The sequence below is a fragment of the Rhizopus microsporus genome, assembly GCF_002708625.1.
Source record: "Rhizopus microsporus ATCC 52813 unplaced genomic scaffold scaffold_7, whole genome shotgun sequence".
Lineage (NCBI taxonomy): Eukaryota > Fungi > Mucoromycota > Mucoromycetes > Mucorales > Rhizopodaceae > Rhizopus > Rhizopus microsporus.
The window spans coordinates 1,111,392-1,124,991 of NW_019671922.1; the positions used below are offsets into that span (position 1 = coordinate 1,111,392).

The following is a 13,600-nucleotide window of genomic DNA, read 5'->3' on the forward strand; positions in this document are numbered from 1 at the left end:
CCAGAAAGAGAGGTAACTCTTGAAAGAGCGACATATAGCTGACCATGCATAAACGACGGAAGCCACAAGTCAACTCCTATATACTTTAATGATTGGCCTTGGGACTTGTTGATTGTCATAGTGAAGCATAGCCTGACAGAAAGTTACTTTCTTGTTAGAATGAATGACAAATCACCTTCTTGTGCTGAGAGTGTAAACCGAGGTATAAGCTCTAATGGGCCATCCGGCTTATTGGCAAGGCGAGCCTGAAGCATATAGCTGCCAATTCGTACGACAACCAGGCGAGTGCCATTGCATAGGCCTTTTGCTGGGTCAATGTTTCTTAATAACATTACTGGTGCGCCAACTTTGAGCTCAAGCTTAGATGGAGGCAAGCCGGTAGGGTTTAAACTGTGTAAATATTCTATAGGAACAGTGTGTAAACCATCGGCTTCATTAACATCAGCAGAGTCTGTAGACGGAAGCGTAACCTTTTCGGCAGCCATCTTATCGAGAACAATGTCGTTGATTCTTTCAACTGTGTCGTTTCTGGTAGTTAATATGGCCCTTTCACTAAAAAATTGACCATTGTTTATCGACATAGAGTTACTGATTTCTTCATCTCTATAGGCTTTGTTGATAAATTTATTCAGTTGTTTGGTCTGATAGATATAGCCAGGAAGTGTAATTGAATCATAAAGTGTATGGTTATATGAAATGTCTGCTATAAATCTTGCAAATGCAATATCACTTTGATTAAAAAGGTTTGTTAAACGCATATTTTGCGTAAGTCTCAAGAGCTGGAGCCTTGACCAGAAAAATGACTGCTTGATTGGTGCACTAACAGTATCAGCTCTGTTACCCTTTCTGATCACTGGTGGGATCTGAGCAAAATCACCGTCAAGGACAGCAGGCTTTCCTCCAAACAAAGAGCTCATCAGGATCATCGCAGATGTTTTGAAAGGTGCGATGGACAGCTCCAAAGCAATACTTGTGCTGCATCGGTATTTCGTCCCAAATGATCAACTCTGCTCTCTGGATGAGCCCAGCAAGATCACTATCCTTTCGGATGCTGCAAGTGGAGCATTCATCTATAGATAAAAGGATTTTGCATAGTGAATGGGATGTCTGACCATTAGGCAAGAAAAGCGCGGCAATCCCAGAGGAGACAACGCAAAGGACGATTTCGTTTTTACTCGTGTAATAGTTACAGAGAGTGTTGTATAAGTAAGTAAGTATAAGTAAGTATAAGTATAAGTATTGTTTATTTTTTTTTACGTGTGTAGAATATTTATGTTTTACAATGAGTATATCTTTTTTATACTTTGCTTATTCTCTTTCCCAGACGGCTGCCATACCCATACCAGAACCAATACACATACTCGTAACACCAATCTTCTTATTTTGACGTTTCAATTCTGGCAAGAGTGTAGCCACTTGACGAGCACCTGTACAGCCCAAAGGATGCCCAATAGCAATTGCGCCACCTTTAGGATTGACCTTTTCCATGGGAATATTGAGTATTTTGACGGTATATAATGCCTGTGAGGCAAATGCTTCATTAATTTCATAAACATCAACATCAGAAATCTTTAATCCTGCACGCTCAACTGCTACGGGAATAGCATAAGCTGGACCGACACCCATAACGCGAGGTGGCACCTAGAATGATTATAAGTATGTCTTGCTCAACATGTATGAAAATTACTTACGCCCACAGCAGCAGAAGTAACATATTTACCTAGAATTGGTAAATTTAATTTTTGAGCTGTCTTACGCTTCATCAGCAGCACAGCAGCCGCACCATCTGAGATCTGAGAAGCGTTACCGGCTGTAGTGCTTCCATTGGGAATAAAAGCAGGCTTTAACTTGGCAAGACCTTCAGGAGTACTCGAGGCACGAATTCCTTCGTCCTTGTCTACGACAATGGTCTGCTCTTTTCCATCTTTGTCCAAAATAGTCACTTTGCAAGGAATGATTTCTTCATTGAATAAACCTGCCTTTTGTGCAGCAGCAGCCTTTCTGTGAGATTCAACCGAGAAAAGATCTTGCTCTTCGCGAGTGATTCCATAGTCAGCGGCGACATTTTCAGATGTAATACTTTTTCAATTACTTAATAATTCTTTTTCTTTTCTTTTTTCTTTTACTCTTACCCCATTGGTAATCTACAGTCAGCAACATTAGGAATTTGTGCCAATTTATCTGATGTAGGAATTTGACGACCAAAATAATCCTTTGTCATTGACTCGACACCAGCACCAATACCAATATCAATCAAGCCAGCTTGAATGGCAGTGGCGATCTGAACACAAGCTTGGAGACCCGAAGAGCATTGGCGATTCAAGGTACTGACAGAGGTTGTTTCGGGAAAACCAGCGGCCAAAGCTGCCATACGAGAAGGTGTAGCGAGACCACCTTTGCCAGATACATTGCCTACAGTAATATCCTGAACCAGAGCAGGATCGATGCCGGTTCTTTCAATAGTTGCCTTCAACACATGTAACAAAAGCTCTGTATAAAAATGTTAGAATGACTACAAAACATGAGCCTTCCTTACCATCAGCAAAACAATCTTTGAATCCACCCTTGCGCCCCTTGGTAAGGGCAGTACGAAGAGCTGAGACGACGACGACATCCTCAGGTGACTTGACGCCTACACGAGTCACTTGAGCATCAGCCAAAGTAGGTAAAGTAATAGGATAGGGTAAAGATGACATATGGATTAATAATTTGGGGAAAGAGAGAGTATAAATGGATATTTTTATATACTTTACTTCTTCTCATTTTTCATGACTAAACGCTTTTATCTCTTATCCCGCAAACCAATTTTTTTTTCCCAAGATACAGTGTGACTTGGCAAGTAGAGAGAAGTCATTAGTAAAGACAAATAAAAATGGCACTCTACTTTTGAGTCGATTATACAAAAGGGAAAGGAACTTTTCCTTAGAATGTTTATAACAATGTCGTAAGCTATAGAGTAATTAATGCGTGGCTTCTCCAATGAGTCAAAAGTAACACATAACCTTTCCCCCCCCCACTATTGTCATTTCAACTTTTTTTTTTTGATTTTTGATCTAAACAATCTTTTATTCGCTTCATTGAACATTTGATACGAACAGAATCCATGTTTTCCCATCGAAGAGACTATATCCATTTGTCATAGTTCTTTGTGTGCTTTTTTTTCTGTCCGATGGATGATATTCCCTAGGTTTTACTGAAAACAATCAACTCCTCGGAAACGGAGATACACTTTTTTATTTTAAGCCATATGTTCAGCGTCATTGTCCATCTTGATTGGTTCACTAAAAGGCTATGAATAGGCTCATTGGTCATCTCGAGCTTTGTAGCTGGTAAAATAGCAAAGTAGAACAGTGTTTACAAGCATTTTCTATTGAAATACTAATGTAAAGAGGAAATGGCTATGGTTCATCCCATTGTCATGGCTACCATTGATAAGTCAATATGTTCCTTATGACATAAGTGAATAATACAGTGTTTACTTTTATTGCAGATCGTCATCTAAATAATTATAGGGCATGAAACAAGGTATTTCTAACTTGAGTAAAACTCCGGTTATAGTGTACGACATAGGGTAAGTAAATAGGTAATGGATACAGAGTGGGGAGTAAAAGGATATATAGAACATTAAAAAGGGTAGTAATTAATAAGAAAATAGGTGTATATCGACACAAGATACATATTATATATACACGCATAAAATATTATACAATGGAGCGTTTCTTTTTTGAAATGGTCGTAAAGAATCGTTTTAGCTTGTTTGGTGATGCATCATTAATCGTTGTTGTTGTTGTTGAAGTAGTAGTAGTTGAATTAAATGGATCATAGGGATCTACAGCACTTCTTGATGAATAAGTGGATGTAGATGAAAAGGATGCTTTAGAAGGTGATGTGAGTGTAGATGAATAGACAATGGCAGATGGATCAACGTAAATATCAAAGTGTTCTGTAAATCTTGACATGTTTTATAATGAATAAAAAAGAGAAAAAAGAGAGGAAAGTGTGTTTTTTATATCTTTTCAAAAATGGAGCCTTGATCAGTCAAGGCCTTTTTAAGAAATTTTCTTTAAATAAAGAACTCAGTTTGGATCCGTCACACATCCTAAATATACAATTGCTTCTAGACTCTTGTGCCCATAGGTGCCTTACTTTTTGATTCGTTCATCACAAGAAATAATGCCATTGAATGGATCGAGATCAATTGATAATTATATTCTATTTGACATATGCTTTTCCTTTCCATTCTCTTCTTTTTTCTTTTCATTCTCTTCTTTTTTATTCTTCTCTTTCTTTTTTAGTGTAACAGGTCCCTGTTGAGCTGATCCTAAAAAACGATGCTGATGTGCCTCTGTGACTGTTATAGGGAAAAAAAAACACGACAGAGAAAAAAAAATACTCCCACTTTTTTTATACGTTGACTATGCAAACAGCCTCTAAAATCTTTGTCATCTCTGGCCCTTCAGGCTCTGGAAAGTCTACTTTATTAAAGAAACTCTTTGCTGAATATCCCTCTACATTTGGCTTTAGTGTCTCACGTAAATTATTATTGTCTGTTGTCTATAAGATATAAACAGGTTTAATAGATACTACACGTAAGCCTCGTCCAGGAGAAGTGGATGGAAAAGATTATCATTTTGTTGAAAAAGAAGACATGATAAAGGAAGTAGAAGATGGTAAATTCATTGAAAGTGCTACATTCTCAGGAAACATGTATGGTAAAGTGACCTTGCTCTTGATGATATACCAAGTTGACTGAATATGTATATATAGGCACTTCCATTAAAGCTGTTGAGGATGTGGTGGCGCAAGGCAAAGTCTGCGTTCTTGATATCGACATGCAAGGTGTTAAATCTGTCAAGAAAACTTCATTAAATCCCAAGTATATATTTATTAGACCACCTAGCTTTGACATTTTGGAACAACGTCTTCGTGGACGAGGAACGGAAAAAGAAGAAGCTATTGTGGCACGTTTGAATGCTGCTAGAGAAGAATTAGAATATGGTGCGACTCCTGGTGCTTATGATCATGTTATTGTCAATGATGATTTAGATACAGCTTATGATTCTTTAAAGAAGGCTATTTTCGTTCAGTAGATTTAGATTTTATCGCATATTATACGCCGTTTGATAATAAAAAATTATCAACATATGCATAAGCTCAACAATCTCTTCAGTACATGAGACTATTAAAAGAAATTCAAAAAGCGTGAAAAACAATAAATATGCAAAAATGTAGATCAATTTAATTAAAGAACAACGTCATGAGTAAGTGAGTGTAATGGGCATTAAACTATCATCAGTCGGATTGCAAATGATATCAGCTAGTACGCTGTGGAGTATTACGATTTTTCAGAGTGTCACAAGACAACCTGGATTAGCTATAGGATGCGATAATGGACGATGATGACGAACCTTCAGATTGTTTAACCCCAATTGTCAATCAGCCTGTTGTGCGATTGAGTGAGAGTGAGCCATCATAAACAACAATATGAACAGCAACTTGGTTCTATTTTTGTCACGAGTTACGTAGAGGATGATATTGATGGGCAGCTTCGAAGGGATGACAAGGGAGTAGTTTGAAATTTTTTCTATTCAAAGTGAAATTGAAAAAGTGTGTGCTTGATGTTCTTAAAATCACGATCGGTGATTAATGGCTGAGGGGATGGTGCTTCTACTTTTGTGTTTTGTATATTTGCACTTGATAGAAGCTACATTTTTCACTAGCTAATAGTAATTCTCTCATTCCTTATTAGCTCGTGATAATCTCTCTTTGCCGACAGAGGTCAACTGTAATTCACTTGATAAAACCTGTCTACGTGCACTTGTAATATTTGCCAACAACTTGTCCCGCTCTAATTTCAGTCTAAGATGGTATCTCTGATTGAAGCACATCAGAACTTTCGGTAACTACACCACTACTTTCATTTCCCACAGTGACCCCTATAAATGTTGCTTGTGCTCACCGTATGATTAAGTGTAAGTTGTTTTTAATAGGAAAGCGCATCGTAATATTTCTTTCATTACCACTGAGAATGCACCATGGTTGTAAAATTACATTGTCTCTATCAAATTGGTGGCAATAAGCTACAAATGCGTATCATCCAGGCAAAATGATCCAGATTGAACTAGTTGTTGCCCTTGTTATGGAAAGACAATGTATATTGAATAGTCTCGCTGCTGCTGAAGTTTACGCAGCCAACTTTTGATAGTTATGTTTATTATATGACATCTATTGTACATGCTTACGTAAATTATATGTATCAAGTGGGCAAACATATCATGTTGTACAATACATACTAAAGAGGATGACAAAACACCAGCTTCAGGCACAAGATTCCTTATGTCTACATTAAAATATCGTCCTTTTATCTCTTCTGCCATAGACTTTACATAAGATTTGAAGCACAAATTTCTTCACGTTAACTGATAAATTTAATGAGGTAATAGTGTCAAAGCTTTCAATAGCATGGCTATGTTCATTTGAAACTTAAATGCCTTAGTAATCAAATCCCTTTTTGATGCAGGATATGCAGCCGTGCAAATTTATTTCAGCACATAATGCTCACTTCAAATTTTTTGTAGACATACGATGCATCCTTCAGAACCTAGACGCAAGATTTAGTCAAATATGAGTTTATTCGTATATAGTAGCATTTACTGAACACTTGAAATATTGGTAGTTTAACGTCGCTTTGGTCTTCAAGGTGGATTTTCAAAGCATATTCTTCAATTGAGCAATTCCGTTTTTGACAAACATTAGGTTTCCATTGTAATATTTGGTGGCATCATAGGGCATTTTGATATAGTTTGTTAACAACCAAACACCTATTCGACGCTTTTTGTCCAAGTTCAAAGGTTCAGTGTCACCCATACAAAAAATTAATAATTCGTTTTTTTAATAATAAAAAAAGGTGCTTCTTGGCCCACTTCTTTGCACACTATCAAATTTCAACATAGCAAGTAAAAAGCGTTGTGTGTATTTAGAGACTTGAAAATTACTTCTTCTTTGCGAAATAAAATGGCATAAAATCACTTTCAAAGAATTATGCATTTAACACCTTATATTAAGTCCGGTGAAAGCAGGTGGCGACCTCTAAGAGTAAGTTGTAAGAATATCAAAGATGTCTATCTATTGTAAATATGCAATTATTAACGCGTATTCCTCGCGCATAACTCAGTGAATAGACCAGAAAGGATCAAAAATCCAAAACAAGTAATAACAACGTCACTATTTTGCAAGCCCATTGATAATTGGTTGTGAAATCTGCCATGTAGTGTTTCTTCGTTTAATACACTTATTTTTTTTTTTTCAAGCGAATGTCCATTAGGACTAGACCAACTGTAGCAAAATAAGAGTTAAAATTATGCAGGTTTTATAGAAAATGTTTGAAAAAAGCCAGACAAAAGAATTTCAAAATGAACATAATACGAGCGAAGCGAGAGATAACACCAATTTTAACAGCACACTTACTCGTCCTACACCAACCATAAACGAACCACAAAGGCTCTCTAACCGAAGACTTAGCTTTGCCTTGGATGAAGCATCTCTACGTAATTTGAAACATCAAAAGATGCCACTTTATAACAAGGATGTCTCTCAAGGAGGTAAAATAACATTGTTAAGTCTACGCTTAACTAATTTAATTCCAATAGTAATGACATGTGATGATCAAGAAGAAGACATGTTCTACTTGGACGAAGAAATACCAGAAGATGAAGAAGAAAAAGAGGAAAATAGTCATCAAGATGCGGGAAATATCACAGAAGAAAGCAAGGATGATGATGAGCAGAGTCTATTATCAGCTTCTTTTAGAAAATCTGTTTCTGAAATAGACCAAAAATACCCATGGATCAAAAAGAAAAACAATACAAGTAAATACCTTCAAGACTTTGATATTAAAAAAGATGTAAAGAACAACAATGAAGAAGAAGAAACAGGTAATGATGATAAGTAAGCACTGCTGAGTTACTAAAACGGTGATAGCCATTTCTACTTATGCCACCTCTGTTCCAATCACAATTAACTACTTTATGGATGACAATGAAGAGAATGATAAAGAAAACAAGGCAGCAGGTCAAAATACACCCAAGGATATTTTAGCCAAGAGTTTTGCCAATTATGATTTTTCATATTCTGATCGACTTTTATCTGAACAGTTTCCAGCACCAAGAAGAAGAAAGAGTTACGTACCTGGATCCTCCGTGATCAATCCTCAGCTACACAGTCTCGTAGGTAACTCACTAAACACAGGAGGAAGCTTAAGAAAGAACAGCACTCAAATATACTTGAAAGATGAAGAGGAAGAAGAAGACTTTGATCCTTCAGTCCCTCCTCATATATGGGCAGCTATGGAGGCAAAGGATGATGCCGAATTTATTGACCATTCATACAATGCGAGTTAAAAAAATAAAACAACCCGGACAGGGGATAAAAAAATTTTGCCTATGATTTTTCATCAATTATAAAGTTTTCTCTTTTTATTTAAAAAACAAAGCAATGGTAGATACCCAAGAGGAAACACCCAAGTGCCCCGTTGATCACAATGCATATAAACATTTTATTCCTCAAGAAAATCAACAAGTTGAAGAGGGAGCAAAATGTCCTGTTGATCACAATGCATATAAACACTTTACTCCTCAAAAAGGAGGTTCAGTAAAAGAGTCTGATTCTTGTCCAGTAGATCATTCAGCTCGTCAAAACTTTATTCCTGCTTCAAAAGAAGGATGTGATTCGGATGCCATTGACAGTTCAAACTATATGCCTAAAGTTTCTGAACAAACACCCCAGCATGATCAACGCTTGCCTTTGGGAAAAGAAAGACAAATCTCGAGTATTCCTCGTGCCAACTCTTCAGAGAAAATGTGGATCTATCCTTCTGAACAAATGTTTTTTAATGCAATGAGACGCAAGAACTGGACACCTAAAGAAGAAGACATGTCGGTTGTTGTTCCTATTCATAATGCAGTTAATGAAATGGCTTGGCAAAAGATTTTGGAATGGGAAAGGATGCATGAGACGTAAGGCGATAGTTAATCTGTTATAAACAAGTAACTAATATGCTTTTATAGTAAATGTAATCAGCCAATGCTATTGAAATTTCAAGGTAGACCCAAGGATATCACACCTAAAGCACGTATTCGATCTTGGTTTGGGTAAGGACATAATAGTTACCAGATGATCTTACTCACCCCTTTGATTAAAAGTTACTCTCTTCCCTTTGACCGTCATGATTGGACAGTTGATAGATGTGGTGAAAAAGTAACCTATGTTATCGATTTTTATACTGGAAAGAAAGACCCAAAGAACCCTATATCACTAAGTTTCTATTTGGATGTTCGTCCAGCACCTACTCCAGCTGGTATCTGGGACCGAATAAAGATGTCATTCAGAAAAGGCGAATTTGTTTAAGCTGCACACCTAGCAAACAGCTTTACTAATTTTGTACAGTAACTTGAAAAAAAAAAAAAGCGATATGTAACTAGGTTATTAAAGAAACAATAAAGCCAAAAATGTTTACCGTTATTGACAGCGCATTAAATCCAAGGCATTATTAATCTTTTGGAGATCTTTTGAAGAGAGGGAGACTTTCATACACCGTTCACATTGCGATTCTACTCCGTACCACAAGATTGACATATGGTGGCAGCATGTACTCTTCGCTTTGATCCAGTAATAGAGAAACTATTCATTTTTTTTTTTCATTTTACACTTGTTAAAGACTCGTCAACATAAACAAACAAATTCTGTCCCCTCTTATACTTCTTCTGTCGTAAATACTTATGACCGACATTGAAATAAGCGGCTGTAATCAGTATGAATAGAGTGAATTCATACGTTATAAGATTACATGTACACACCTTCAGTAGTAAGTCAAGCTAAATAGAATCCTACTTAAATCCTTCTTATGGTAAAAACAGTATCATAACCCAGACCATGAAATTGTTATGCAATAATCTACAAGACACAAGACAGAGACAGAAAGAGTACTCTTTGAGACTAACCTTTACTCTGAGATTAAGATAGAAGGAACATTTAGAAAAATAAGCATCTACTATTTATAGCTGCTATCTATAATACGAATAGACTGCATATATCAATCATACTCAGGAGATATTATTTCTTTCCGCTGCTGGTAGTGGTCCTGCTAAGTCAATTGCCCAGTGACCACCAGGTATTTTGACGTGAACCGGTTTATGAAAATTATATCCAGCTTTTACAACAATACATTTCTGACACTGTGGACATGTTTTTACAAGCCGTATCGCTTATTCCGTTAATTTTGGCCAATGCAAAACATTTTTATGTATTGATTTCACGATGACTTCAGCACTAAACTGTTCAAACAAATGTGCCTTTTCTAATATTTCAGTCCTTTCTTCCTCAGTCGGGGGCTCTCTCACATTTCCTTCAAATAAGAGATACTAGCAGCTCTGGCAATCTTATTATTACTTCGTGATACATATACTTAAGATCAATTCTTTAATATGGGAATGTAAAGTAATGGCTTAATTTCCTGAAAAACAAAGCCCAAGAAAAGCGGATCTCTGTGATAGTATAAAAGTAGTAATAGATAATAAGATACAGTATGACTGAATTAATCCTTTTTATTGATAAAGAGTGGCCCTTATTTATACTATTCAAGTTTACTGTGGAATTATAGCTGACGTGGGTCTAACAGTTGTTCTGGGGTGAGGTAGCTTAATTAAGGGTTTCCTGGTTTTACTACTGTGACATCTGAATCAAGAAATGATGTTATGTACTAGTAAGTGTTATTGTAAGGGTAATTTCCTTAGTTTCAATAAGCATAAGTTATGCTTGGATACGGCAATCTCTTACTCTGTTTTTCGTATCAGCCAACACTGTCTCAGCAATACTTTCTACATGATCAAAGCAATAGGTCTCACCATGCTTACATCTCCAGATCTATAGAAAGAGCTCTTGATATAATTTCTACATTGATCAAGTCCAAGATAGAAGCTGGGATTAATGCAAGCAATGTAGTTGAACCTCTTGCCTTGCAACAAAAATTAGATCTTGTTCGACCAAGACCTTACGGGGCTGAAAGCTTTTGGAATTGCTCTTCGGGTAATCCAAGCGCGCCACGATACTGAAAACAATTTAGATATGATGTTGTTGCAACGGAATGTAGTGTAAGCTCTGACAACTGGTCAATTCCAACAGATGCATTATATTCTTGTCTGCAACAATTCTACTGCCATACTCTAAATGGTGAAGAGTCCCGCCCTCCAGTTGACATAAACATTGACATTGCTGCCCGCGTTTGGATCAACAGCACTGTCTATAGCTCTCTCTTCTATCGCAATTATCGTCAAGAATTTAGACGTAGCAATCACATCGTCAAATTCTATGGTTATAACAACAAGTAAGTTTAACAATTTTTCAGATATATAAGCTATTTACCTTTTTAAAATAGGAAATTCATTGGCTTTATACAGTTCTTGTTTAGACATATTCACAATGGTGTCGAGCGATTCTTGTTTTTATTGAAATGATCAAGTCAATCAGACGTTGCCGCTATGACAACAGTATTACGGTTGTTGAACTGCATGATAACGAAGAAGACAGAAGAAAGCATATTGTTGTTGACATTATCAAAATTGCTTGCCAAGTAGGATTAGTAGTTGCATCTAGAGAGGAAAACCATTTACATAAAGTTACTATTCTTCATTGTTGGATTCATTGCTATGGAATTTGCTGTTTATGTTAGCATTATTATTGCTATTGTTGACATGCAAAAAGTCTGTAAAGTAGAATTTTAAGTACTTGCAACACTTTGAATGTTATTGATTAATTTAGACAAAATTATTAAAGAGAAAGAAAATGAAAAAAATTGAAAGTGAAACAAGCTCCTTTATGAAATATCATTTAATGTCTTCTGTTGCTTCTTTTTACATTCAGTACATATGTAAGCTTTAACTATAATGAAAATAGTACGATGCTGTAGCAATAAAGCAAATGAATAAACACAATTGTACCATGACAACAATGTTCATAGAGGTACAGGATAAGCTACTTGAGCCACCTTTACGTTCTTTTAAGCCCCTTCCCTCTTCCTCTCCCTTTTAATATCTTTACCAATCAAACATTTGTATTTTTTTCTTTTGTAATTGTCGGCACCACGATTCCAAATAACCTTTGACATTCCCTTTTCACTTTCAGTATAAACTTCAGTCTGTCTTCTTTTCTTCATATCAACTTATGGACCTGTACGCCATAGTGTAGCGCTAAATAGGATCATTGAGAAGGGCATAGATGCATCAGTTTGTTATAGCAATAAATATTTAACTTTTTTTTATGCTTTATTAGCTTTCTTTTTGTAGAATGCCGTTTTTAGGCTTGCACTGCTACTATAGGAGCTGAAAAAGCCTTCTTATTTTCCAGCCTCAAAGCACATTTTCCAGTCCATTTCTTTCATACTTTATCTGTATTGCTGAACGTATTCCATGTCTGCTGTAGTCGGAGCAACTTTAGGGCGTAGCACATCAATGACGGGGCTCATTACTTGCTTCAGTAGCTGTGTTGCTGCCTAGGATAGTTCAGGTGGTGGAGGCATAGGTTTAACGGCGGTATTAGACAATCCTGAATACATACACTTGCATGTATCTGTATAAAGGACACCATCATCAGCATAAGCGCGTAAGCGCTTTTTCAAAAGCGTGTCTGGCATGGGATTCAAAGTATTCAAGATTTTTTTGAATTGCAAATTGGTTTGATTGCAAACCTCAGCAGCTGATTGTTCCGCTGTAATCTTGTCTCCCGCCTGCTCCTTAACAGTAGAATATAGTTTTTGCAGAGTAAGATCATCTCTATGTTCAGTGGACAGCAAAGAAAGTTTTTGACAGCCAAAAAAATATGCGATTGCCACCATGGAAGAAAGAGGGGTAGTTCTTATGACTTCCGAAATTGCGTTATGATCAATTATGCAACATTTCTCCACCCAGTAGTTGCTTGGTATCCGCTTCATGTATGAATAATTTGATGACTTAAAGTCAAAAGCAACATCATTACGTGTTGCATGAGTACCAATTATTATCACAATCGGCTTTGTTTTGTATTCTTTTTTTACGTTGAGCGCATAACCAAGAAGCCGGTCTGCTGTATTCAGCTTTAGTGTTATTGAAAAAAGGCTATTACAGTGGGTGAAAAAACTCTAAACATGCAAGCAGATTTTTTGGTTTTTTAAGCACTGCATCGTCGTTACGTCACGCAGAAGGCTCAAACTTTGAGCAGACAGCCTTATTATCGTTTACAACAAAATGTATAAATTTAAGGCTCCGAACTGACGTGTACCCGTAGCAATCAATGTTCAAAGTCAGACGGTCGGTTTTTAGAGTTTCTTCACTGCAACATATTTATTAAAAAATGAAATTAATAACGGGTTGAGCCACCATTGGCATCAATAACTGCTTTAATACGGCCAGGCATGCTATCAATGTACTTTCTACAATCGGTTTTTGTGAAAGAATTCCATTCCTTTTCTACTCTTTCCCACAATTCATGGACCCCTTTAGCTTTGGTATCATACATGGAAAGTTTGAGCTTTAGATGATGCCACAAGTGCTCAATAGGATTCAAATCTGGG

At 36.6% G+C, this 13,600-nt stretch overlaps 8 protein-coding genes across 8 annotated transcripts; 4 read left to right on the forward strand and 4 right to left on the reverse strand.

Annotated features, from left to right (window-relative positions):
• Positions 1-1,216: 1,216 nt before the first annotated feature.
• On the reverse strand, positions 1,217-3,013 carry RHIMIDRAFT_131336 (acetyl-CoA acetyl transferase). Its single transcript, XM_023605547.1, has 4 exons — positions 2,537-3,013; positions 2,133-2,490; positions 1,692-2,079; positions 1,217-1,641 (listed from the first exon to the last, which is right to left on the reverse strand). Exons 1-4 carry the CDS (start codon positions 2,694-2,696, stop codon positions 1,309-1,311), a joined length of 1,239 nt encoding a protein of 412 aa, XP_023466997.1. The 5' UTR covers positions 2,697-3,013; the 3' UTR covers positions 1,217-1,308.
• A 225-nt stretch (positions 3,014-3,238) lies between these two features.
• Positions 3,239-3,959, reverse strand: RHIMIDRAFT_237303 (uncharacterized protein; the record flags this gene model as incomplete). The annotated part of the gene is made up of 2 exons (XM_023608737.1): positions 3,239-3,289; positions 3,708-3,959. The coding sequence occupies 2 exons, from the start codon at positions 3,957-3,959 to the stop codon at positions 3,239-3,241; spliced, it is 303 nt and encodes a 100-aa protein (XP_023466998.1).
• Positions 3,960-4,417: 458 nt separating this feature from the next.
• Positions 4,418-5,090, forward strand: RHIMIDRAFT_251343 (guanylate kinase; the record flags this gene model as incomplete). Its single annotated transcript, XM_023610830.1, has 3 exons — positions 4,418-4,532; positions 4,572-4,712; positions 4,768-5,090. 3 exons carry the CDS (start codon positions 4,418-4,420, stop codon positions 5,088-5,090), a joined length of 579 nt encoding a protein of 192 aa, XP_023466999.1.
• Positions 5,091-7,378: 2,288 nt separating this feature from the next.
• On the forward strand, positions 7,379-8,399 carry RHIMIDRAFT_251344 (uncharacterized protein; the record flags this gene model as incomplete). The annotated part of the gene is made up of 3 exons (XM_023610831.1): positions 7,379-7,601; positions 7,650-7,934; positions 7,981-8,399. The coding sequence occupies 3 exons, from the start codon at positions 7,379-7,381 to the stop codon at positions 8,397-8,399; spliced, it is 927 nt and encodes a 308-aa protein (XP_023467000.1).
• Positions 8,400-8,493: 94 nt separating this feature from the next.
• RHIMIDRAFT_202019 (cytochrome c and c1 heme-lyase) lies at positions 8,494-9,405 on the forward strand (the record flags this gene model as incomplete). Its single annotated transcript, XM_023606586.1, has 3 exons — positions 8,494-9,014; positions 9,066-9,149; positions 9,201-9,405. 3 exons carry the CDS (start codon positions 8,494-8,496, stop codon positions 9,403-9,405), a joined length of 810 nt encoding a protein of 269 aa, XP_023467001.1.
• Positions 9,406-10,461: 1,056 nt separating this feature from the next.
• RHIMIDRAFT_291773 (uncharacterized protein) lies at positions 10,462-11,510 on the forward strand (the record flags this gene model as incomplete). Its single annotated transcript, XM_023613837.1, has 3 exons — positions 10,462-11,082; positions 11,179-11,380; positions 11,432-11,510. The coding sequence occupies exons 1-3, from the start codon at positions 10,809-10,811 to the stop codon at positions 11,508-11,510; spliced, it is 555 nt and encodes a 184-aa protein (XP_023467002.1). The 5' UTR covers positions 10,462-10,808.
• Positions 11,511-12,544: 1,034 nt separating this feature from the next.
• On the reverse strand, positions 12,545-12,982 carry RHIMIDRAFT_306276 (uncharacterized protein; the record flags this gene model as incomplete). Its single annotated transcript, XM_023614494.1, has 1 exon — positions 12,545-12,982. The coding sequence occupies one exon, from the start codon at positions 12,980-12,982 to the stop codon at positions 12,545-12,547; it is 438 nt and encodes a 145-aa protein (XP_023467003.1).
• A 404-nt stretch (positions 12,983-13,386) lies between these two features.
• RHIMIDRAFT_201649 (uncharacterized protein) lies at positions 13,387-13,599 on the reverse strand (the record flags this gene model as incomplete). Its single annotated transcript, XM_023606561.1, has 1 exon — positions 13,387-13,599. A coding segment is annotated over one exon (213 nt), but the record flags the coding sequence as incomplete, so codon positions are not given.
• Position 13,600: the final 1 nt, after the last annotated feature.

Bases quoted from the DNA above. Each gene is read 5' to 3' on its own strand.
- RHIMIDRAFT_131336 (XM_023605547.1), bottom strand. From the start codon at position 2,696: ATGTCATCTTTACCCTATCCTATTACTTTACCTACTTTGGCTGATGCT. The intron at 2,491-2,536 runs GTAAGGAAGGCT...ATTTTTATACAG, and splicing joins CAAAGATTGTTTTGCTGATG to AGCTTTTGTTACATGTGTTG. The intron at 1,642-1,691 runs GTAAGTAATTTT...TAATCATTCTAG, and splicing joins TTACTTCTGCTGCTGTGGGC to GTGCCACCTCGCGTTATGGG.